At 41.2% G+C, this 25,820-nt stretch overlaps 1 protein-coding gene across 1 annotated transcript in view; it reads right to left on the bottom strand.

The window, feature by feature from the left end:
- Nucleotides 1–24,897, bottom strand: part of LOC117517206 (Golgi SNAP receptor complex member 1-like) — a 31,478-nt gene extending 6,581 nt beyond the window's left edge. The window contains exons 1-7 of the mRNA XM_034178147.1: nucleotides 24,782–24,897; nucleotides 24,402–24,462; nucleotides 23,093–23,200; nucleotides 16,953–17,044; nucleotides 13,083–13,157; nucleotides 879–908; nucleotides 670–752 (exon numbers count right to left, since the gene is read on the bottom strand). Of these exons, the coding sequence (XP_034034038.1) occupies nucleotides 670–752; nucleotides 879–908; nucleotides 13,083–13,157; nucleotides 16,953–17,044; nucleotides 23,093–23,200; nucleotides 24,402–24,446 (433 nt within the window). The 5' untranslated portion in view covers nucleotides 24,447–24,462; nucleotides 24,782–24,897. The remainder of the gene's footprint in view (nucleotides 1–669; nucleotides 753–878; nucleotides 909–13,082; nucleotides 13,158–16,952; nucleotides 17,045–23,092; nucleotides 23,201–24,401; nucleotides 24,463–24,781) is intronic.
- Between the last annotated feature and the right edge of the window lie 923 nt (nucleotides 24,898–25,820).

Raw genomic sequence — 25,820 nt, 5'->3', positions numbered from 1 at the left:
GAAAAATTTGCTCGAATAGCTACTCGTTCAAAACCTTGTAATCCAAGTGCACCTCTGTTTTTTAAAGTGCATATAAATATTTTTTTGACTTGTACGTTTGTTTTCAGAGAGCTCTATGATATTAAGTGGCCTTCCATCATTAAATATTATTTTGTGCATAACCATCAAATTCATAATTATCCGACCAGGCAGGCTGCACATTTGCATTTACCTTTGCATAGTGCGACTCATTATCAGCATCACATCAGATATCATGGCGTTAAATCTTGGAATGATAATGTACACCTCATGAATCCATATATCACTTTATATACCTATAAAAGTGGACTAAAAGCAAAGATCTTGCAGGAGTATTTACAATGATTTGTTCTAGTCTGGAAAAAATGGTGGAATTCTGTTATATTCTGTTATGTTTGCTTTGTTTTGGAGTGGATTCTCTATAAGCCTTTTGGCTTCCACCACTCCCTTGCACTTTATTTATGTTGTATTATTTCTCTCTCTCTCTCTCTCTCTCTCTCTCTCTCTCTCTCTCTCTCTCTCTCTCTCTCTCTCTCTCTCTCTCTCTCTCTCTCTCCCTCTCTTTGGTTGTTTTATATATGTACATTATTTTATGAGTTTTATTTTGTGCTAAATAAAGAAATCAAATCAATCACCTGATAAAAAGGATACTCGCTAAAGTTGTCACCCTGGTCTGAATGGACTTCAAAACCCCACGCTGAAATAGCATGTTCTCTTTGGTCGCCATGGCGATACTAGAGGAAAAGAAACAGGGAGGGCATTACAGCAGTATGATGATGCATTTTAACAGGACTGAATGTTGTATTTGCTCCCCACCCGAGTGTGAAAGTGAGTAAAAATGGAAGACAAATGCAGCTCACCTTATCGCATGGTCAATAAACCTGTCTGAACTGCAAATACAAATATTAAAACAAAATGTCAGATTAGAATAAGAGACATCTCTTTCAGAAAGTCAACATTTACTCAGTACTGACGACATGCATCATTCTTCTTTCACTGATTTAAATAATGGGCATGTCAAACATCAGTAATCAGCCCTTTGATACCATTTCAAACAATGTTTGTCCTCCTCAATGCTGAAAGGATGCCCTGACAAAGCCATGAAACCACACGGCTCTTTGCTCCCATTATTATAAAAGGAGCACTCCCTGCGACTCCTGCCAGACGAAGTGCTAGTTAATGGGAAGGCTGGGATGCAAATGGTCAAACATCACCCCATCACACACATAACTGCCGAAGCTCTACGATAAACACATGATGAACACATTCAAGTATTACACGCGTGCTTCAGTGAGATGCACATGGGCAGGGTGGACATCGGCTGCTGGGATAAGTGAGGAGAGAACAAAGTGTTGGGTCAGACGGCTAAGAGGAGCATGTACAGGGATGCTGTGCCCATCCTGGCAGACTCCAGTGGAGACCAAAAATCAATACTGCGCTTTCGACTTCCTCCATCTACAGTATCCATCCGCTGTCTGTCGTCATGTGTGTGCTTCCCTCCCCATCCTTCATTAGCAGGCAGACTCCACAGGGAGGTTCTTTCTCTTCCTTCTCACAAAAACTGGTTTTCAAAGCAGTAAGGAGCACATCCACTTTGTAAAATGTGTAATGGAAGGAGCTGGACTAATGGTGGAATTTTAACACTTCATTTGGCTGCACTGGTTAGTTTGAGTCCAAGAGGTTGAACTGCAGTTAGTTTTTGGGTTGTTTACAGTTTGTGGCACCAGTAATGGTCAACTGCAAAAACCTGAGGCACACTTCAGAGTGTAAACACAGGCCACACCCAAAAGCCCCTGGAGTTTTTTTTTTTTTTTTAATGCTCCCAGCTCAGTTGCCATATCAAGATCCATCTTTGCCTTAATCAAATTAAACAAGGCCTAATGCGAGGAACAGAGCCAGCTGGTGAGCAGTGATCACACAACTGTGGAAATTTGTTAAAAAATGTGAAGGAACACAGAGGAGAAGAGAAGAAAGAGGAAGGAGCATCCTGACTGACAGAATCTTCGTGCAGCAACCATGTGCAGCATCTGACATCACGACAGAGCATCATCTCCGGGTCCACCATCCGATACAAGAATTGACCAAGAGACTCTCTTCCTCACCACCACCAGAGACTGCCACAACCAACTACGTCAGATTCTCTATGGGTCAAATAGTTTACAAACACCAAAATGTCTGCCTTCTTAAACAGCATAGAATGTTTCAGAATATTCCAGAAATGGATAGAATTACTTTTAAATAAAACTTCTGAGTGACTGCTTCTTTTTTTGACTGTTCCCATTAATGGTCGCCACACAGCAGATCAAACGTTTCTGTCTCACCCCGTCCTCTATATCTTCCTCTGTCACACCAACCACCTGCATGTCCTCCCTCAGCACATCCATAAACCTCTTTAGCCTCTCTCTTCTCCTCCTGCCTGGTGGCTCCATCCTCAGCATCCTTCTCCCTAGGATTCCTCCTCTGCATGTCTCAATCTTGCCTCTCTGACTTTGTTTCCAAACCATCTTTCCTGAGATGTCCCTCTGATATGTTTATTTCTAATTCTGTCCATTGTTGTCACTCCCAAAGAGAATGGCAACATCTTCAGCTCTGCTTCCCGTCTTTCTGTTTGTGCCACCGTCTTTAAGCTGTACAACAGAGTGGTCTTCTAAACTTCACCTTCAATCTTTTAAGACTGTCTGACGTCAACTCAGATCATGGCGCCATTTTGGTTCCAACTATGCTGAACGACTGAATGAACCTTTTATTTTTTCAGCATTTTTTTAAATCATTTAACCACATACAGCAACACATCCAGGTACAGGTGCTATCAAAATAAATAGAAAAATAGTTAAGCTATCAAATTTACATAAATGTACAATTTATGATGATTTATTTAATTATTTTAAAGCCTGATTTATGCAGCTGCTGCTCTGTAATCCGTATCATGTAATGACGTGCGTGACAGTTTTAAAGTTCTCCGTCTCTGGATTATACTTTATTATGGACTAATCTGACCCTCAACAAGCTTTTCTTTCTACAATCATCACCTCCAAATCAAAAGGTAAGCTGAACATTTTCCTTTTACCGACTCCTGTCGTAAATATGCAAACTTTTCTGATCCATTTGTAATCAGCGTGCGCACTGCAAAAACTATTAAAATATGACAGACGAAGGAGTGAAAGCTGAAAAGTGTCAAATCACAGCCTTTTGCCGTGTCTGATTTAACAGGTGGACGTCCAGGCTGCGGGTCCGAGTCTGAGCACGGTGTGAAAAAGATAAACGATTGGGTATTTAATCACAGAAAATACTCCGGTCCCACTTTCCTGAAATCAGCGAGTGTCAGCGCTGAACTTTAATTTGTACCTCTGTTACTGTGCACATCCAGACTGCTCAGGGTTTTTAATGGAAATACATTGTGGTCGGATTGGACATTTTATCAGATGTGAGCGAAAAATCTGTTACAAAATCTGTTATATATGGTGTTTATTACATGGTAAACAATACAAAAACTTTGGGACTTTTTTGTCCGGTGACTGCGAATATCCAGTTCATATGATGACAGTTTAGGTGAGTTTTACTTTACATGGGACTGAACAATAAATTTACCTCTCAAAACTTTGATGATGATGCCAGCTTCCATCTCACACGGCTGACTTTATTTTCCCAAATTGTTTTTTTGTTCGGATCTGAAGGGAATCTGTACATCTTGAAGCCCTTGCTGTGTCTATTTGTGCATCCAAATGCAAAACAAACTGGCATTTTCAGCAAATAACTAAAGAAAATAGTGGGATTTACATGCAGACAGATTAACAGCAAATGCTATTTTGAACCCAAGATGGCACCACGAGTCACGTGACCATTTTAAAAAATAGCGTGAAAAGATAAAAAGTGTGACTGAAGGTACACACACAGACCACCTGGCTATTATAATAGAGATGGTTATCGTGGCAGCGGTGGTGGCGTTAAATGCTGCAGGTGCGAGTGCTGTATGCACTTGTACAAAACCGGAGGTTTAAGAAACAACTGATGGATAAGTGATAGTGGAAGATGAGTTTTTAAATTTTATTTCCATCAAAATGAGAACAGTGCCACAGGATGCAATTGTTTTCTTAGCCTTAAGCAATGTCTCTTCTGATTGGACTGACAAATCCAAGTGACTTTTGTTTGAACTGTGCCCAACCACGCAACGCAATGTCAAGCACAAAGGCGCTCAGAAAGACGTTAACAACATCAAGGACCATCTGAAACTGCTTAATGAGCGTGGTAAAAACATTCCCAGGTTTGATTCACACTACCTGGATGAACTCCCACTTGTTGGTTTTGGCAGCACGGACACCTCAGCGCTACTCAGCAGGATGGAATGTTTGAGCCAAGACGTTTCTACTCAGAGGAGCTTAGGAAATTCAGACGAGCAGGAGTGAAAACCTGGGGGGTGACTACTGCTGCTCTGGATCTCCAGATGAGGGATATTGAGAAGCTCCATGGATCCCCAAAACGAGAGCAGAGGAAAATAGGAATAATTGGTACCGGCACAGTGTGTAACGTCCCAGTGATCAAAACCAAGCTGGTGACGGTCTTTGCCACTAGATTTTCCCCTGATCTTGATGATGACATCCTGTGCGACTACCTGACTGAGAAATCTGGCAAATCTGTGACGTGTCGGAAGATTGACTCGACTAGATTCGGCTCGTGGCAGTACTGTGGATTAGTGGTTAGCACTGGTGCCTCACAGCGAGAAGGTTGTGGGTTCAATTCCCACCTGTGGCCTTTCTGTGTGGATTTTGTGTGTTCTCACCATGTTTGCGTGGGTTCACTCTGGGTGCTCCGGCTTTCTCCCACATGCAAATTAGGTGGATTGGAAACTTTAAAAATTGTCTGTAGGTGTGTGTGCAGGTGTGAATGTGTTTGTTTGTCTATATGTGGCACTGCGACAGACTGGCGTCCTGTCCTGGGTGTACCCCGCCTTGCGCTCTATGACTGCTGGGATAGGCTCCAGCCCCCCGTGACCCTTAATTGGAATAAGCGGTTGAAGACGAGTGTGTGTGTGAGATTTGGCTCGTTTCATGACACTGCTGAATGCAAAGACATTGCGGGCATGTACAATCCACAACTCTGGCTGGGGGGGATCTATGTACGCTGTTATTTTAAGGCTGACAGACCTGTGGCCAACCTTGACAGCACAGCCCGTGGATCAGGAGGGGAGGGTGGCCCACAGCATCAGCATTCTGTGACTGTCCTTACACCTGAAGCTCCACAGGGGAGCAGCAGCCAGGTGGGGGCCTGGGACCAATCAATATAAATGAACATCAATATCGTGGCATATAATGCGCAAGTACTGTACGTTGGGCACAGTGAAGTGCACAAATCATGCCGCTATGTGGTGGATAAACTCTTAGAGATTTGTGACGTACTGTGTATTCAAGAGACCTTTTTATCTAAGCGGGATTTAGAGAGACTAAATTCCCAGCATAAAGACTTTTATGAGGCGGGTGAATCTACTGCTGACTTGAGTACCAGGATAGTCCGTGGTAGAATACCTGGAGGTGCTGTCATGTTATGGCATAAAAATATGATCTGGTTAATAGGGTTAGACTGGATGTTGATTTGGCAACAGGAATTAAGTTTAATTGCTGTGATAAAAGCTTCATCGTTCTACATATATACGTCCTATGAGTGTTCCCAAAATGAAGATGAATACATGAATAGATTGGCTTGCATCTTGTCCTTCAATGAAGACAATGAGTCCACCTGCTTCTTCATTGAGGGTGACATCAACGCAGATATTTCCGATGGCAGCTCTTTATTTGCTAACCATTTGATGCAGTTCTGTTCTGATAATGGTCTGATTCTCTACAGTAAAGTGCTCTTGCCTAATAGTAGTTACACCAACATCAGTGAGGCATGGCACACAACCTCGTGGTTAAATCACTGCATTGGCACACCTGATGCACATGACTCTTTAGTGGCTATGAGGATTAATTATGAATTTGCCACTACTGGCCATGTGCCTTTTTATTTAACTGTAAACCATAAACTGTATATATATTGGACAGTATATTAAAAAGAAGACCTGAAAGTTTAGCTACAATTTGCCAGAAGGTACATCTGAGATGCAAGCCTAGATTTAATGTTTTGGTGAAAGAAAACCCTCCTTTGTACAACTTCATCATGAAGCTGTATAACTGGGGATACAAAATGCAAAACATGCACTGTGCACAATTTCTCCAATCACAGCCACAGAAGCCTGTAACTTCTTCTGGGTTGTCTTGGTGGCTTTCATCACTCTTCTCCTTCTTACACAGTCACTCAGTTTTTGAGAACTGTCTACTCCACACAGATTTACAGTAGTGTTCAGAATAATAGTAGTGCTATGTGACTAAAAAGATGAATCCAGGTTTTGAGTATATTTCTTATTGTTACATGGGAAACAAGGTACCAGTAGATTCAGTAGATTCTCACAAATCCAACAAGACCAAGCATTCATGATATGCACACTCTTAAGGCTATAAAATTGGGTTATTAGTAAAAAAAAAAGTAGAAAAAGGGGAGTTTACAATAATAGTAGCATCTGCTGTTGATGCTACAAACTCAAAACCACCACAGTTTTTCATGATTTCTTCACATCTGCGAGGCATTAATTTTGTTGGTTTGGAACCAAGATTTTGCTCATTTACTAGTGTGCCTGGGGTCATTGTTTTGTTGAAACACCCATTTCAAGGGCATGTCCTCTTCAGCATAAGGCAACATGACCTCTTCAAGTATTTTGACATATCCAAACTGATCCATGATACCTGGTATGCAATATATAGGCCCAACACCATAGTAGGAGAAACATGCCCATATCATGATGCTTGCACAACCATGCTTCACTGTCTTCACTGTGAACTGTGGCTTGAATTCAGAGTTTGGGGGTCGTCTCACAAACTGTCTGCGGCCCTTGGACCCAAAAAGAACAATTTTACTCTCATCAGTCCACAAAATATTCCTCCATTTCTCTTTAGGCCAGTTGATGTGTTCTTTGGCAAATTGTAACCTCTTCTGCACGTCTTTTATTTAACAGAGGAAGTTTGCGGGGATTCTTGCAAATAAATTAGCTTCACACAGGCGTCTTCTAACTGTCACAGCACTTACAGGTAACTCCAGACTGTCTTTGATCATCCTGGAGCTGATCAATGGATGAGCCTTTGCCATTCTGGTTATTCTTCTATCCATTTTGATGGTTGTTTTCCATTTTCTTCCACGCGTCTGTTTTTTTGTTTTTTGTTTTTGTCCATTTTAAAGCATTGGAGATCATTGTAGATCAGTGGTGTCCAAACTATTCCAGAAAGGGCCGAGAGGGTGCAGGTTTTCTTTGCAGCCACTGACTCCAGCAGGTGATTTCACTGATTAACATCACTTTGAGCAGGTGGGATGAGTTCATCAGTGAAATCACCTGCTGGAGTTAGTGGCTGCAAAGAAAACCTGCACCCTCTCGGCCCTTTCTGGAATAGTTTGGACATCACTGTTGTAGATGAACAGCCTATAATTTTTTGCACCTGCGTATAAGTTATCCCCTCTCCAATCAACGTTTTAATCAAACTATGCTGTTCTTCTGAACAATGTCTTGAACATCCCATTTTCCTCAGGCTTTCAAAGAGAAAAGCATGTTCAACAGGTGCTGGCTTCATCCTTAAATAGGGGACACCTGATTCACACCTGTTTGTTCCACAAAATTGACGAACTCACTGACTGAATGCCACACTACTATTATTGTGAACACCCCCTTTTCTACTTTTTTTTTTACTAATAGCCCAATTTCATAGCCTTAAGAGTGTGCATATCATGAATGCTTGGTCTTGTTGGATTTGTGAGAATCTACTGAATCTACTGGTACCTTGTTTCCCATGTAACAATAAGAAATATACTCAAAACCTGGATTCATCTTTTTAGTCACATAGCACTACTATTATTCTGAACACTACTGTGTCATAGAGTGCCACACTGTTTGTGTTTCTTCATAACTGATGTAAATAAAGTCCAAGACATATTCAGTGACTTGGAAATGTTCATGTATCCATCCCCTGACATATCTGAAGAAAACTAGAAATTAAACTGGTTATTTACAGGTATTATACCAAAGGGACTGATTACTTAGCAACCCATCATTTTAACTTATATTTTTAATTAATATATATCAAGTTGTAGAGATTTACTTTCAGTTTGAGTCTAAGGAAGATAATTTTAGAAATTTTTATACTGAGAAGCCTGATTTAGTTTTTGTATTTGAAATGCCATAAACAAATTAAAATGTGTGAAATACCAAGGGGCTGAATACTTTTGCAATCCACTGTATGCTGAACCCCCTTTAGTATTTAAAAACCACACTTGTTCTATCTTTTTTGCCACCCAATGTATACTGCCCACTTATGGCAGCACTACAGAAAAAGCAGTATGCAGAAACTTAATGTGGCATATAATGATGGAATGAGACTGCTGCTTAAAATGCCACGATGGCGCAGTGCAGGCCGGATGTTTGTCAGTGTTGGTGTACCCACCTGTCCTGCTGTATTCAAGAATCTAATGTATAGGTGTCTGTGCAATGACTATCTGAGTCATCCAACAGCATAACTGCAACACTCGTGAACCCTGCAATAAGTGTGGTCAGGTTCACCTCGACACTATGTAAAAATTTAAACTTTTTATTTTGTGTATTTCTGACTGTTTTGTTGTATTTATTTTGTCTCTTGTATATGTCTGTCTCTTTGGTGATATGGACCGTTTTTTTGTGTCCTGAATAAAGTATTTGAGTTGAATATCAGCCCTCCTGATGCTAATAGTCAATTGTGTATCATTTTTGCTGATGTTTACAAATGCTGTGTTGAAAAAGCACCTGTGAAAATTTGGAAGAAAATGCTAAATTTCATAGGGGGGCTAATAAATTTGTCCTCATTTCTATCATCTGGCTGTGGCAGGTAAATGGCTGTTTTCAGGCTATGGGTTTGATCTAGTTGTGTACTTGGGTAGTTACCATCCAAGGATCAGGGCAGTTTCATAATGTGGTGGACACACTGACGTGATGCACCAGCGCATGCTCCTCGACCCGACAAGACCAAGACAGATGTCAATTTTGGATTAATAGTTTCCTCCTTGGTGGACATATTTTTAGGCTATGATGATGCAGTGCTCTCTTACTGTAAAGGTGGATGAAGTTAAATTAGTGTCTGATGCCTCCAACTCCTTCATTAATCATGACCCTGAGATTCTGGTAGACCTTGAGAACAAAGGTTTGTTAATTCAATTAGAGGCTACTTCCTCAATTATGTAAAGTCTGTATGATCTTGGTGTCTTATCATTTTTGTACACTATGGTAGACTGTAAAGTTGCTTGTGGTACCATGAATCCTTTCAAGATTGCTCCCGGAGGAACCTGACTTGAAGAGGTAATTGTTTTCTGGAAGCTTTGATTTAATTCATCAGATTTTTTTCTTTTTCCAAAATCTTAAATGCAAGAAGGCAGTGGTTCTATTTTTTGTACTCAAAATAGCATAAATAAAATTACAATGTGTGAAATACCAAGGGTTCCAACACATTTGGAGGGCACTATATAGTAACCAAAGAGGTTATATACAACCCCTGGCAAAAATTATGGAATCACCTCTCCTTTGTTTCAATTGACATCTCTCGTGTTGGAGCCATGATTCATGTCAGTCCACTTGGTGCAACAGCTCTCCAAGGTGTGATCACTCCTTTTTAGATGCAGACTAACGAGCAGATCTGATATGATGCAGGTGTTAGTTTTGGGGATGAAAATTTACAGGGTGATTCCATAATTTTTTCCTCAGAATTGAGTGATTCCATATTTTTTTCCTCTGCTTGGTCTAAAAAAGTATCCGTTACTGACTGCCACAATCTTTTTTTCTTGATTTCTTATAGTGTTTCTTAAAGCCAGAAAGTTGCCATTTGAAATGACTTTAGTTTTGTATCATGTCTGTGATCTGCTTTTTTTCTACAAAATTAAACAAATGAATGAACATCCTCCGAGGCCGGTGATTCCATAATTTTTGCCAGGGGTTGTATAAGAACTAGAGTCCGCACTCCCAATGCTGCCTATTAAATGCGAACGTTCCTTCATGGACAGCGACATGATGCCTCGTAACCAGACAAAATACTGACAAAGTTCCCGGATGTTAATGCATTTTCATTGGGTATTTGCGACTGAACACACTTAGAAGAACACGTTAAAATGCCATTCTGACCTGGATATTGAGCCAGTAAAATTAATTAACATTAAATCATGTCAGGAAAGTATTAAACTTACTCTGACACCCACACATTCCAAAATATTAGTGTTGAAAGTTACACAGATCTGCTGGGCTGAGCTTCTGCTGCTGCTGTTTTCAACATAGTGTAGCTCCTAAAACCATTACGAAGCGTATAATTCACTCCGGTGAACGAGAGGGTCGCGTCCCTACGCCTTCGGGTCGGGGACAGGTCTCTCACCGTTGTCTCGGCCTACAGGCCGAGCAGCAGTGCAGAGTACCCGACCTTCCTGGAGTCCCTGGGAGGGGTACTAGATAGCGCTTTGACTGGGGACTCCATTGTTCTCCTGGGGGATTTCAACGCCCACGTGGGCGGCGATGTGAGACCTGGAGGGGTGTGATCGGGAAGCATGGCCTCCCCGATCTGAACCCGAGTGGTGTTCAGTTGCTGGACTTCTGTGCTAGTCACAGTTTGTCCATCACGAACACCATGTTCGAGCCCAAGGGTGTCCATAAGTGCACGTGGCACCAGGACACCCTGAGCCGGAGGTCGATGATCGACTTTGTAGTCGTATCATCTGACCTTCGGCCACGTGTCTCGGACACTCGAGTGAAGAGAGGGGCAGAGCTGTCGACTGATCACCACCTGGTGGTGAGTTTACAGTGCGGGTGGGGAGCTGTTGACCCTGACTGGGGATGTTGTCGGGCGGTGGAAGGAGTACTTCAAGGATCTCCTCAATCCCATCGTCACGTCTTCCGAAGAGGAAGCAGAGACTGGGGACTCAGAGGCGGACTCATCCATTACCCAGGCCGAAGTCACCGAGGTGGTTAGAAAGCTCCTCGGTGGCAAGGCTCCTGGGGTGGATGAAATCCGTCCTGAGTACCTTAGGTCTCTGGATGTTGTGGGGCTGTCTTGGCTGACACGCCTCTGCAACATCGCTTGGCGATCGGGGACAGTGCCTCTGGATTGGCAGACCGGGGTGGTGGTCCCTCTGTTTAAGAAGGGGGACCGGAGGGTGTGTTCCAACTATAGGGGAATCACACTCCTCAGCCTCCCCGGTAAGGTCTATTCCAGAGTACTGGAGAGGAGAATTCGACCGATGGTCGAACCTCGGATTCAGGAGGAGCAGTGTGGTTTTCGTCCTGGTTGCGGCACACTGGACCAGCTCTACACGCTCCATCGGGTGCTCGAGGGTTCATGGGAGTTCGCCCAACCAGTCCACATGTGTTTTGTGAATCTGGAGAAGGCGTTCGACCGTGTCCCTCGGGGCACCCTGTGGGGAGTGTTCTGGGAGTACAGGGTCCGGGGTCCTTTGCTAAGGGCTATCCGGTCCCTGTACGACTGCAGTAGGAGCTTGGTTCGCATTGCCGGTAGTAAGTCAAACCTGTTTCCAGTGCACGTTGGCCTCCACCAGGGCTGCCCTTTGTCACCGGTTCTGTTCAATATTTTTATGGACAGAATTTCTAGGCGCAGCCAGGGTGTAGAGGGGGTCTGGTTTGGGAACCACAGAATCTCGTCCCTGCTGTTTGCGGACGATGTGGTTCTGTTGGCTTCGTCAAATCAGGACCTTCAGCGTGCACTGGGGTGGTTTGCAGCCGAGAGTGAAGTGTCCGGGATGAAAATCAGCACCTCCAAATCCGAGGCCATGGTTCTCGACCGGAAAAAGGTGCTTTGCCCTCTTCAGGTCGGTGGAGTGTCCTTGCCTCAAGTGGAGGAGTTTAAGTATCTCGGGGTCTTGTTCACGAGTGAGGGACGGATGGAGCGTGAGATCGATAGACGGATCGGTGCAGCATCTGCAGTGATGCGGTCGCTGTATCGGACTGTTGTGGAGAAGAGAGAGCTGAGTAGGGGGGCAAAGCTCTCGATTTACCAATCGATCTGCGTTCCGATCCTCACCTATGGTCATGAGATTTGGCTCATGACCGAAAGAACGAGATCGCGAGTACAAGCGGCCGAGATGAGTTTCCTCCGCAGGGTGGCTGGGCGCTCCCTTAGAGATAGGGTGAGGAGCTCGGTCACTCGGGAGGAGCTCGGAGTCGAGCCGCTGCTCCTCCACGTTGAAAGGAGTCAGTTGAGGTGGCTCGGGCATCTTTTCCGGATGCCCCCTGGACGCCTCGCTGGAGAGGTGTTCTGGGCACATCCCACTGGGAGGAGGCCCCGGGGAAGACCCAGGACACGCTGGAGGGACTACATCTCTCGGCTGGCTTGGGAATGCCTTGGGGTTCCCCCGGAGGAGCTGGGGGAGGTGTGTGTGGATCGGGAGGTCTGGGCGGCTTTGCTTGAGCTGCTGCCCCCGCGACCCGACTCCGGATAAAGCGGAAGAAAATGGATGGATATATATATATATATATATATATATATATATATATATATATATATATATATATATATATATATATATATATATATATATATATATATATATATATATATATATATATATATATATATTAGTATTTTTACACAATTATCCTTTATTGACCGTGTTTCATTCATCAAGTCAGTGGTGTGTGTGCACATCTCTGTGTGTGAGTGAAGAGTTAATCGTCTGTGTACGACAAGGCAGGAAACATACACCTGTTTATCAACCAAATGTCACAGACAAAGTGACAAAAATAACCAAAACCGCTTACTTATGGAAGGAAATATTGTCTCCTTTGTTCCTCTGTTTGTGGCTTTGCCAACATGTGCAGCTTTCTGGCATATTCCACCTGTTTTTTTGAGGAGACTAATAGAACTTCAATGAGGGAGCTACCGTGCCTCTTTGCCCGGACACGGCTCAGTGCGAGTGCCGACTCCAGTTCTTAATATATAACCTCTTTGATAGTAACAATTTAATCTTACTTTCTGAGATGTTCATGTTCCTTCAGGAAAAGCTCATTCCTTCTGTTATTCACCTGTGAGCTGCTCTTGTACGACCTAAAATAGAAGACAAAGGGGCAAATGTAGAGTCAAAACAGAAACAGCAGTATACAATGTGGAATTGAGCTAATAAATATAACAGGGCAAATTAGACAAAACATAAATAAAAATAAACTAAAATTAAGCCAAAATTAAGTGTTGTAACTATCCTATGGAGTATGGGTGCTTTGACATATGGTAGAATAGCCAAAAGAAAACACTTTTAAAACCTAAAGAAAACAAGAAATTTAAGTTTGTCAAAGGGCATATTAGAAGCTTGAGCAATGATTTCAGATTTTTGCTTCAGCGACAACTTTCTCTGCGATACTCTACCACAAAGCTATGATTATTGAAGCTACAGGCACACATTATGGCAAAAGCTGTCTCTCCAATCAGTGATGGTTGTAGCTGTCATGGGTGGCTTGGTGGCTTCCCTCATTAGTCTCCATCATGCACAGTTATTGACTTTTTGACCTGCTCTAAACTGATTTAGCATACTGTGACCTGCTTACCATTCATAATAATTGTTTGAAACGGTTGAGTTATCAATGAAACAATTCTGTAATCTCACAGACTTGTCATTGAAACAAGTGTCCAATTACATTTGATCATATACAAAACTGAGGGTACCTACACATCAAACCAAACATCATCAACAGAAACTTTGTTATTAACTCCAGCTCCATTCAAATGAATGTATTTATTTATGCAACATCAAATCACAATATAATTCTTCTCTAAGCACTGTACATGAGCATAGGGTAAATGGTAAATGGACTGCATTTATATAGCGCTTTTCCATCTGCATCAGACGCTCAAAGCGCTTTTCCAATTATGCCTCACATTCACCCCGATGTCAGGGTGCTGCCATACAAGGCGCTCACTACACACAGGGAGCAATAGGGGATTAAAGGTCTTGCCCAAGGACCCTGAGTGATTTTCCAGTCAGGCGAGGATTTGAACCCATGATCTTCTGGACTCAAGCCCAACACCTTAACCACTAGACCATCACCTCCCCCTATAGAGCCCCCTATATCAATATAGAGCCCTGTGGGGGCTCTATATTGTTACTCAAAACTCAATATGGCATGATACATTGGACACCTGATACGCTATATGTATACATACATTTAAGTGCTTAATACCGCTTATATAAATTTTATTTAAATGCATTCATAATGTATGGTGTTGGTGTGTAACCCAGCTTTTTAATACTTTAATGATACTGCTTATTGTGTGTTCTATTAGTATTTTCTTTAGCACATTTTCACCATCTCTCTGCTTTTACCTCGTCCCAAACTGACATCGCACCCTACATGTTTGTTTGATAGGAATACTAACCCCAAGAGCCTTAATAATTTTCATATCTATGGTTTCTCTAACCATAACTGACCTGATTTTAAAGCTAGAACCCAAAACACAAGTAGAAAAAAATGTTTTCAAAAGTGGACTTTTACACAAAAGGTGTTGTGGTGGGCATGTTCGTCACCTTTCCATCAGGATAACCCCTTGGTCTGAAACATTAGCAGGAAGAATGGAGAATTCAGGTATGTATGTGGAAAGCACTACCTAGCTGACGGGAAAGGCTTTATCTGTGCTTTTAACTTGTGCCATCCTGAGACACAGTCTTTGTAGGTATGTGGAGCGGGGAGAAGCAAAGCATTCGTATTTTTATTTTAGCCATGCTAACATAGCCAGAGAAAATGCATTTTTTTTTTAAAAACTCAGTGTGCATATGCTGTTCTTGTTTGTTGCATTGCCACCGTACTGTGAGACACTGAGAGATGACTGCTGCCAAAGCCGGGGACTAATGGCTCGCCACATCCAGTGCTTATATTGAAAATATGGGGACAGGATTGCACACCGCATGTCTTATCACGGTCATTTGATAATACCGTAATCTGGTATAGACCCTTGCACAAGCAAAGTCTAGATCTTACCTAGCCCATGAGCAACACTGGCCATTGTGCATTGATAACTACGGTGTTCTTATTAAAAAAATCACTCAACTTTTGTCAAAACAGTATAACTTTTTGTTATGATTCTGAAAACTGATGGATACTGAAGAGAAAAATTTGACTGTGAATGCAGAGTATGTCAACAACATAAGCAAGTGTTTCCCAAGTCACTGCTCAGCTCTGGAAGGGAAATTTCTCTCCGTCATGTTAACTGATGACTGGATGCCGATTATGGGCTTCCTACATTAGGAATTTTAAGAGATCCCTTTTGTTTAACACTGATTTTCTCCATCTCCTATTTACAACAACTCCTCCTTGTCTGGCCAAGTTCATCATCTGTTATCGCTTCAGTTCTTTCACGTTTACTCCATTGCGCTCATCTCACTGGCAATACATTTCAATCTTGTCTTCTGGACAATTAGTGAAGCTCTGGATCAGTCTCTCTCAGTCTCTCTCTCTCTCTCTCTCAGTCTCTCTCTCTCTCTCTCTCAGTCTCTCTCTCTCTCTCTCACAGACTGGGTGCAGTTCACTCCCTCCCTCTGATAAAGCTTTTCTCTGTATTAGACAGTCCACATGTAACCACTCTACTCTCGACTTTGGCTGAATGAAAGCTTTGTGGTTTGATTTACTGTAGAAGGCACTTAGGAAAGATCTCCCCAGAGAGAGAGGATGAAAATTAGGAGAGATGGAGGTTACATAGTAGACAGATATGCCCCCTACAGGAAAAAGGCAGCACGACAAGTCATTCGGGAGCAGCTCAGCACAGGCTCAGCTTGGTCTTGACATCATCATCATAACCACTTGCATGCTCACGTGACTATAGATTATGCTCACATGGACAGACTGCTCCCAGGTTGAAATGGACCATTGATATGACTGTATCAATGAACATCTGAAACCAAAGAGTATGGAGTTGAAGTGTGTGTTGCTACTGAGTGATCATTCTCCACAGCCTCTAAATGCAATTGCGGATGACAGAAAATGGAGAAAACACCATGTATGTTTAAGATCCTTCATGCTATTTTCAAAAAAATATTTTGGATATGCACTTACAGAATATTCCTGACACCTCATGACAATTAGACATTCGGAGTACGTACAGACACACAGATATGAACTGGTATGGATCAATATTTTGACTTGGGACATTTTATGCCAGGTCCAATACCTGACAACTCCAGATGGTCATGCAAGAAGGACACATGGGACACATGTTGCCTTGTACCAGAGGACCTTATGCTTGGGCAGCAAACGCAAACTACAGCAACGCAATAACAACTAATCATGACGGTGCATTCAGAGTACGCATGCCTCCACTCATATCAAGTACAAGAGACGTCATAATTTAGATATTAATTGTCATCAGCACTTTATGTGCAGCCATGGCATTCTGTGCACACTTGGTCTGGTCAGATTAATATTTGGCTGGGAGACCACTTAGGAATACCAGGAACTGCACATGTGCCTCCTCGTAGAACTAGAGTTGTGTTAGAAAGGGCATCTGGTGTAAAACCTTTGCCAAATCTCTATGCACATTGTTACCAGATCCGCCATAGTGATCATCATCAACTGGGGACATCTGAAATAAAAATAAATAAAATTCTGCAAACAAACAGATAGAAAGAGGTGGACATACACATCTGTCAGTTTCCATATAGCTGATAATATAACTGATTTCTATAATCGCCAACTATCATGGCACTATCAGAGGTACACACCCTCAGACTTCTCTTCTCATTAAAGTTGAAAAGTTCAAAAGAATTAGTAATGACAAGAAAACTGCATGTATATGTTAAATACCTGGAAAAATTAATTTCATAGATGTGAAAACAGTATGCGTGATTAATGTGCTTACTCAATGTCTCTGTGAACAGAACCCAGGAGGTCTTCTCGCTCTCGCAGGCTGAGGAAGTTACTTTTGGTTTTATGGAACTCATGCGTATAGTCCTAGAAGGCAAAATGAAACATTAGGGACGACTGTACAGTCATCCAGAAAATTAAAGATCAACGGTAACAAAAACTGCATCAGCACCCAGAGGGCTTTGCTGTTGATTTTGCAACTTCACAAAATACCCTGCACATGCAGTACTTCCAGCCTGATGCTTTGAGTGTAAAAGCTAAGAGTTTGCTTCATTGCGTGAGATTTGAGGTTTTGAAAATGCTTGTAATCCTGGATTTTGCTGTTTCTACCTATGGAGGGGGCATTGCCCGACTGGAACCAAGACGGATTGAAACTGCCGAACCTGACAATTCCACTGTTCACAGTCAGTGCTGAAGAATTAGCAGGATGAGTTTATTTAGTACCTGCCCATGTGGAAAAGCTACTGTATTTTATGGAGTATAAGTCCCACCTCTTAAAAAAAAACTGGCTCTGGAAGAGCAAAACCCCTTATACAGTAGTGTTCAGAATAATAGTAGTGCTATGTGACTAAAAAGATTAATCCAGGTTTTGAGTATATTTCTTATTGTTACATGGGAAACAAGGTACCAGTAGATTCAGTAGATTCTCACAAATCCAACAAGACCAAGCATTCATGATATGCACACTCTTAAGGCTATGAAATTGGGCTATTAGTAAAAAAAAGTAGAAAAGGGGGTGTTCACAATAATAGTAGTGTGGCATTCAGTCAGTGAGTTCATCAATTTTGTGGAACAAACAGGTGTGAATCAGGTGTCCCCTATTTAAGGATGAAGCCAGCACCTGTTGAAGATGCTTTTCTCTTTGAAAGCCTGAGGGAAATGGGACGTTCAAGACATTGTTCAGAAGAACAGCGTAGTTTGATTAAAAAGTTGATTGGAGAGGGGAAAACTTATACGCGGTGCAAAAAATTACAGGCTGTTCATCTACAATGATCTCCAATGCTTTAAAATGGACAAAAAAAAAAAAAAAAAAAACAGATGCGTGGAAGAAAACGGAAAACAACCATCAAAATGGATAGAAGAATAACCAGAAAGGCAAAGGCTCACCCACTGATCAGCTCCAGGATGATCAAAGACAGTCTGGAGTTACCTGTAAGTGCTGTGACAGTTAGAAGACACCTGTGTGAAGTTAATTTATGTGCAAGAATCCCCCGCAAAGTCCCTCTGTTAAATAAAAGACATGTGCAGAAGAGGTTACAATTTGCCAAAGAACACATCAACTGGCCTAAAGAGAAACAGATCACAGACATGACACAAAACTAAAGTCATTTCAAATGGCAACTTTCTGGCTTTAAGAAACACTATAAGAAATCAAGAAAAAAAGATTTTGACAGTCAGTAACGGTTACTTTTTTAGACCAAGCAGAGGAAAAAAATATGGAATCACTCAATTCTGAGGAATAAATTATGGAATCACCCTGTAAATTTTCATCCCCCAAACTAACACCTGTATCAAATCAGATCTGCTCCTTGACATTGACCCTATGCCATGACATTGACCCTATGTGTCTTTTTGCAAGGAATGTTTTCACAGTTTTTGCTCTATGGCAAGATGCATTATCATCTTGAAAAATGATTTAATCATCCCCAAACATCCTTTCAATTGTCCAAAATATCAACGTAAACTTGTGCATTTATTGATGATGTAATGACAGCCATCTCCCCAGTGCCTTTACCTGACATGCAGCCCCATATCATCAATGACTGTGGAAATTTACATGTTCTCTTCAGGCAGTCATCTTGATAAATCTCATTGGAACGGCACCAAACAAAAGTTCCAGCATCATCACCTTGCCCAATGCAGATTCAAGATTCATCACTGAATATGACTTTCATCCAGTCATCCACAGTCCATGATTGCTTATCCTTAGCCCATTGTAACCTTGTTTTTTTTCTGTTTAGGTGTTAATGATGGCTTTTGTTTAGCTTTTCTGTATGTAAATCCCATTTCCTTTAGGCGGTTTCTTACAGTTCGGTCACAGACGTTGACTCCAGTTTCCTCCCATTCGTTCCTCATTTGTTTTGTTGTGCATTTTTCGATTTTTGAGACATATTGCTTTAAGTTTTCTGTCTTGACGCTTTGATGTCTTCCTTGGTCTACCAGTATGTTTGCCTTTAACAACCTTCCCATGTTGTTTGTATTTGGTCCAGAGTTTAGACACAGCTGACTGTGAACAACTAACATCTTTTGCAACATTGCGTGATGATTTACCCTCTTTTAAGAGTTTGATAATTCCCTCCTTTGTTTAAATTGACATCTCTCGTGTTGGAGCCATGATTCATGTCAGTCCACTTGGTGCAACAGCTCTCCAAGGTGTGATCACTCCTTTTTAGATGCAGACTAACGAGCAGATCTGATATGATGCAGCTGTTAGTTTTGGGGATGAAAATTTACAGGGTGATTCCATAATTTTTTCCTCAGAATTGAGTGATTCCATATTTTTTTCATCTGCTTGGTCTAAAAAAGTAACCGTTACTGACTGCCACAATCTTTTTTTCTTGATTTCTTATAGTGTTTCTTAACGCCAGAAAGTTGCCATTTGAAATGACTTTAGTGTTGTGTCATGTCTGTGATCTGCTTTTTTTCTACAAAATTAAACAACTGAATGAACATCCTCCGAGGCCGGTGATTCCATAATTTTTGCCAGGGGTTGTAAAATTGTTCTTTTTGGATCCAAGGGCCACAGACAGTTTGTGAGACAACCCCCAAACTCTGAATTCAAGCCACAGTTCACAGTGAAGACAGTGAAGCATGGTTGTGCAAGCATCATGATATGGGCATGTTTCTCCTACTATGGTGTTGGGCCTATATATCGCAAACCAGGTATCATGGATCAATTTGGACATATCAAAGTACTTGAAGAGGTCATGTTGCCTTATGCTGAAGAGGACATGCCCTTGAAATGGGTGTTTCAACAAGACAATGACCCCAAGCACACTAGTAAACGAGCAAAATCTTGGTTCCAAACCAACAAAATTAATGCCTCGCAGATGTGAAGAAATCATGAAAAACTGGTTATACAACTAAATACTAGTTTAGTGATTCACACGATTGCTAAAAAAAAAAAGCAGTTTGAACATAATAGTTTTGAGTTTGTAGTGTCAACAGCAGATGCTACTATTATTGTGAACACCCCCTTTTCTACTTTTTTTACTAATAGCCCAATTTCATAGCCTTAAGAGTGTGCATATCATGAATGCTTGGTCTTGTTGGATTTGTGAGAATCTACTGGTACCTTGTTTCCCATGTAACAATAAGAAATATACTCAAAACCTGAATTAATCTTTATAGTCACATAGCACTACTATTATTCTGAACACTACTGTATAAGTCACACCAGAGTGCAGCACTGTGAGGTTTGAATAATGTGAGCACTTGTGTCCGTAATGGTAGGTGTTGGTGTTAACACAAAAATTTGGAAATACCCCCTAAAATATGGAGACGGTTATAATGAGCAAGACAATGCAAATCATTGCCCCAATGATCTAGTCCAGTGGTTGGCAAACTGTGAGCACCCCCGCCCGCCCCCCCTGCGGGCGCCAGAGGTCTTTGCGGGGAGCACAAGGGATGGGTAACGAGAACCGGTTCTTTTCGAGAATGGTTAAGGGCCCCTTCACACATAGTGTGAAGCTTGGTCAAATACGGCGAAACAGCGCAAAACAGTTCGAATTAGCACACCACGAAACATTGCACCAACAGGCAGGCGTGCATGATCTCGGTGCGAGAGTTCATGCACAGAACAGTGTCATTTGAGCAGGAACAGTGTGAGGTACACCACATCGCGCCACTTATGTGCAATTAAAAAAAAAAAAAATCCAACGGGACTCGAACCCGTGCCTTCCAAAAGCTCTGACTGCCAGTTATGAAATGACATGAATGAGAAGCAGTTCACTCATCTCATTCATGTCCACATCTGCTGCCACATCTCCAACTGGCCGAGTGCATGTGTCTTGCGGACGACGCACTGCAGGACACCGCATCATGTGGAACAAAGCTCACGTGGGTGACGTGACAGTGAGATCACCTGCTGCATGTTCTGATCTGATGGTCCATTTCAACCTGGGAGCAGCCTGTCCATGCGAGCGCCATGCACACACTCGCTCATGAAATTACATGAATGAGAAGCAGTGGGCTTTGATCATGCCCACATCTACTGGCCCAGCGCATCCAGTCGCCCCGCGCGCGTTCTGCCCAACATGCATGTCTTGTGGATGGCGCGCTGCAACACAGACACCACATCATGTGGAACAGAGCTCATGTGGGTGATGTGATGGTCAGATCGCCCGCTGTGTGTTCTGATTTGACGGTCGGTTTCAACCTGGCAGGCCTTCAATGTCCGCTCTATTCCGTTTGCACCACTCCAAACACTGTGCCACTCTCTGCCGAGTTAAGTTAGTCTGGCCGGAATTAATAACTTCAAAGCGAGTCACCATTTTAAAATCAAATGACACCTCTTTTCAAACACTGTAACACAGACAACAAATTACAACAGACTAAAACATTTTTTCCTCCCAAAATGAGATGTCCTGCATTCCTTATGAATTACACTGATGCTGCAGCGCAGCCCGCTGAGCTCAGCTCAGAGGTATGGAGTGACATTCATGCCATTAATGTCTGAAAGGAAATGCTTTTTAGAAAAAGAAAAAAAAAAAACTACAGAATTTGTTTATTTCTATTTATGTCCAGAGATCAAGGATCCAGTGACCAATTTCATATTTATTTACTTTAAGACTCAATAAAATGTTATTGACATAGAAAACCTGTAAAGCCTACTTTTAGTACACAGAAAATTCACAGGAAGTATTGATAAGGGAATGGATAAGGAATCGGATTGATAATGGCATCGATAGATAAAATCTTATCAATACCCATCCCTGTAAAGTTGAATTAATATTATTTATGTTAAAATGTGTTAGTTATGCCAAAGACATTTAAAAACACACAGAGATGTTTAAATGTTTTTTTTAAACCGAGATGTTTAAAATATGACAAAAGGTAAAAATAGAATAGAAAGTTCTTTAAAAACATGTTTAAAATGTTTACAAAGGCTGTAAAATGTGTAAATGCATAGACAGTTCTTTAAAAATGCACAAATACTTTTAAAATGTGTTTAAGTTGTGTAAAAGAATAAAAAGAAACACACGAAGATGTTGAAATTGTGTGTATGTGTGTAGGTGGGGGAAGGGGGGAGCGCAACTATTCATTTGTTCTCTGAGGGGGCTCACTCTCCCACACTTTGAAAACCCCTGATCTAGTCTATCCCCCTGTCCATACCCACTGAAGTCGAAACTCCCCAAATCATGCATTTTTCACTCCAAAATGCTGCCTGGCAACAGTAGGACGTCTCTGGCTGGAGGCTCGCTATGCTCGAGATGCTTCACTTTCCCTACCGAAATCGAGTGACGTCTTTCACCTCATGAAGGGCCGCAAGAAGCTCCATGGACTATGACTGACATGTTCAGAAATGGACCATTATGGACATAAATTCTCACATTATGCAAACTTCACAATATCTACAACGTTCCTTTAATATTATTTTTGTGTGTGATAAAAGAAAATGCTACTAAAATAGCTTTCTTTACTGGTTTACAGGCTCTTTGTCATTGCCAGGCAGTGAAAAATGCATGATTTGGGAGGTTTCAACTTCAGAGGGGGATCATTTGGTCAATGATTTGCATTTTCTTGTTCATAATAACCGTCTCTATATTTTTAAGAGGGTATTTCAAAATATTTATGCCAACACTAAGCCCTACTAAAAGCGAGAAAACAAGAAATGTGGCTGCCTGAGATGATGGTGATTATTTACCACATCCACCAATTAACGCTCTTGTGTAGACAGCCAATTTGCATTTAGTGTCACTGTGGACAAAAAATAGCAAGTGAGTCTGGACATTACCGCTGAGGCAGTGCGCACGACCAAACCTGTAGTGCTACTCATAGCGATACAGTGGGTTTGGTGTACATAAATCGAATTTTATACCCATTGCTTTTTCAAACTATGTAAATATTTACAAGATGTAGAACTGAAATGCTTGTGAGTGTAAGATGGCAATGGACAAAAGTGAATTTGTGTACCTGTAGAATGTCTCTGTGCCTCTGTAAAGTGTGTGTCAATGCTGTATTATAGGATGGAGCTCCCACGCTGTGTGTGTATTCTGCCATCTTGTCATTAACTGCTGTTAGCTGCCACAAAAAAAAAAAAAGGGGGGGGGGGGAATTCAGGATTAGAGCCAACAAGCAGGTTTAACAGATCATCTCAACTCATGATTTCAAAGCTACAGTGTAACAACTTATCAGACCTACCTCATTTACTCTACATTTAGCAGATGCATCTCATATAAAACAATAAATGCACTTTAGAACAAACAGAACTGTTATAGAAAAATTAAACACAAAGGATTTAAACATGATGTCAGTACTCTTTTTTGGCAGGACTGGATTTAACAGCATTATTGCTGCCACAAAAAAAATCAGCCAAGCAAGGTTTTGCTAAGATGCAATTATTCTCCCTCTCTTATGGCTAGCATACTGGCATAGTATGGTACTATGCTTCCTATCCTTTTAAATTCATTTTAATTAGTAATGGAACAGGTCTCAGCGTCAATTTTATCTAAATTCTGGATCTGTTAATGAAGCTTAGGGCTAGCGGCTGGCAATCACCTTAGTATTTTTGCTGCTTTCCTGTCAATTTACTGCTGATGAATTATACCTTAGGTGTGTTTTTTCAGCTCACTGATTCTGCTCTTTTTCTCTGTCTGAGGTGCGGAGGCCACTGTACGGGATTGCAGTCTGTAGACTGACCGTGAGATACCATGCCTAAAGCTGATGCAGCTGTTGTTTTGATTTCCTGTTTTCTGTTTCTTTAGCTTTGTGAAACTTTGCAAAAACCTTGTAAGCTAACATTAAATGATGACTACAAAGCCTAGAGTGATCAGATGGAGTCATTATCATTTTTCACTGCTGAAATCCTCTTTCTTCACTTCTCATAATCATTCAGAAAGTTACAGAAATAACCACCTTATCTGTTTAAGTGATTTGAACACCCAGCAGGAACACTTGTTCATCAATAAGCTGGAGGTTAGTTCCCACCACTTCACACAATAATCCACAGCTTGTGCACTTAGCGCAGATGTGACTAACAACTTCATCATAAAGGATAGTTAGCTTTGGAAGTCTAGACTCATTGCATTAGATGACACTGGTTATACATTTTTGATGTTTTATATTCCACATCCTGTATTACATCTATATATGCAACTCTGTCACCATAATCGAAAGGTTTTTTTGTTTTGTTTTTACAGCTACTAGCAATAAAATCTCTGAATCCTTTTATCTAATACAGTTAGAAATCACATGTACCAAAACGTTAAAAGCTTCAACTTACTCTGGCTAACAACTGCTCCAGCTCAGTCATCATGGCTGCCAGCATGTTGTCGTGAGATGAGCTGTGAGAATCAAACCTACAAGTGATTAAATATACTAAAAATGTTAACCATTAAACAAAATAAAAGTTATTTTCAGTCCAATTTCATTAAAATTGTATTACATAAATTTTTTCTGGTCAAGAAGGCAGATGTGTTGTGCTTCCACACCATAAAAATGAACAGGAACAACAAGCCCATGAGCACGCATGAGTGTGCTTTTGTAACACTGTGAACCACTTTGTGCAAGGTGGAAGAAAGACTGATCCTTTACTACCACATTTTCCACAGATTGTGTCTTAAGCTGAACATGCAGAATTTTTTTGGAAATTATCAAGCAGACCTGCTGTCTCTTGTCCACTGGTTGCGGCTGCTACTGCTGTAGCTGGTACAGTGTTTACTGAAGGAAACCAGCTTCAGGTCCAGCTCATTCTCCACCTGTCTGGCTTGTTTACGCAGCTCTGAGCAAACAAATAAAAAACAAAGAAGCACAGAGAGATTTCCATTTAATTGCTCTGCTACTGTGTCTTTTTTAGAGTTTACCTGTAGAGCATGGAAAAGAAAACTTACTACATTTAAAAGATGCAAAATATGTGAAATTTAAATTCTTATAAATTTGGAGAACATGTAAACAACTTAGAAATTATGAGCTCATAATACAGCCTTGCATTTACCAAGAATTGTTTGTTTATTTTTAACAGGATATCTACTGAACAGAAGATTTAAAAAACTATTTTGATAAATTAACCATTTATATGATTTATTGAGTAAACACTTAAAAACAGCCTGGTTTCACCTTCTTGTTTGAGAGAATTTGCTGTTTGTCTCTTCCCTTTATCACTGTAATGCAGAAAAATGTCTTGAAAACTGGGAGACATCAGACAAACAGTCTCGATGCTCTACAAGCAATTCCTTTTACCTCATAATTTGGTTTTTGCTCCGATACAAATTCTTATTACTGGTACCTGATACAGACAGGTGTGTCTCCTAAGTGGCTCATATTATTCAACTTTTCTGTAAGCTAACATAGGTCACATAGGTATTTAAAAACTGGTATTTTCACTCATAGCCCAAACTAATCCCAAAGACACTGAGGTGATGCATCCTAAAATAAAGCCAGTTATCACGTCTCTAAGGTTGAACTTGTTTCTCCACCTGATGCTTTAAACTGTTACAAGCTGCTGCTTGCAACAAAGTGTTTCTCCCAGCATATCCTTTCTCTCACCAACAATGTGGGTGTGCCACACAGGGGGGGAAAAAAAAAAACCACACACACACATATATATATATACATATATATATATATATATACACACATATATATACATATATATACACACATATATATACATCTTTACACACATATATATACATCTTTACAC

Source organism: Thalassophryne amazonica, chromosome 9 (assembly GCF_902500255.1).
Source record: "Thalassophryne amazonica chromosome 9, fThaAma1.1, whole genome shotgun sequence".
NCBI classification, from domain to species: domain Eukaryota; kingdom Metazoa; phylum Chordata; class Actinopteri; order Batrachoidiformes; family Batrachoididae; genus Thalassophryne; species Thalassophryne amazonica.
This window is presented reverse-complemented; position numbering and strand designations above follow the sequence as displayed.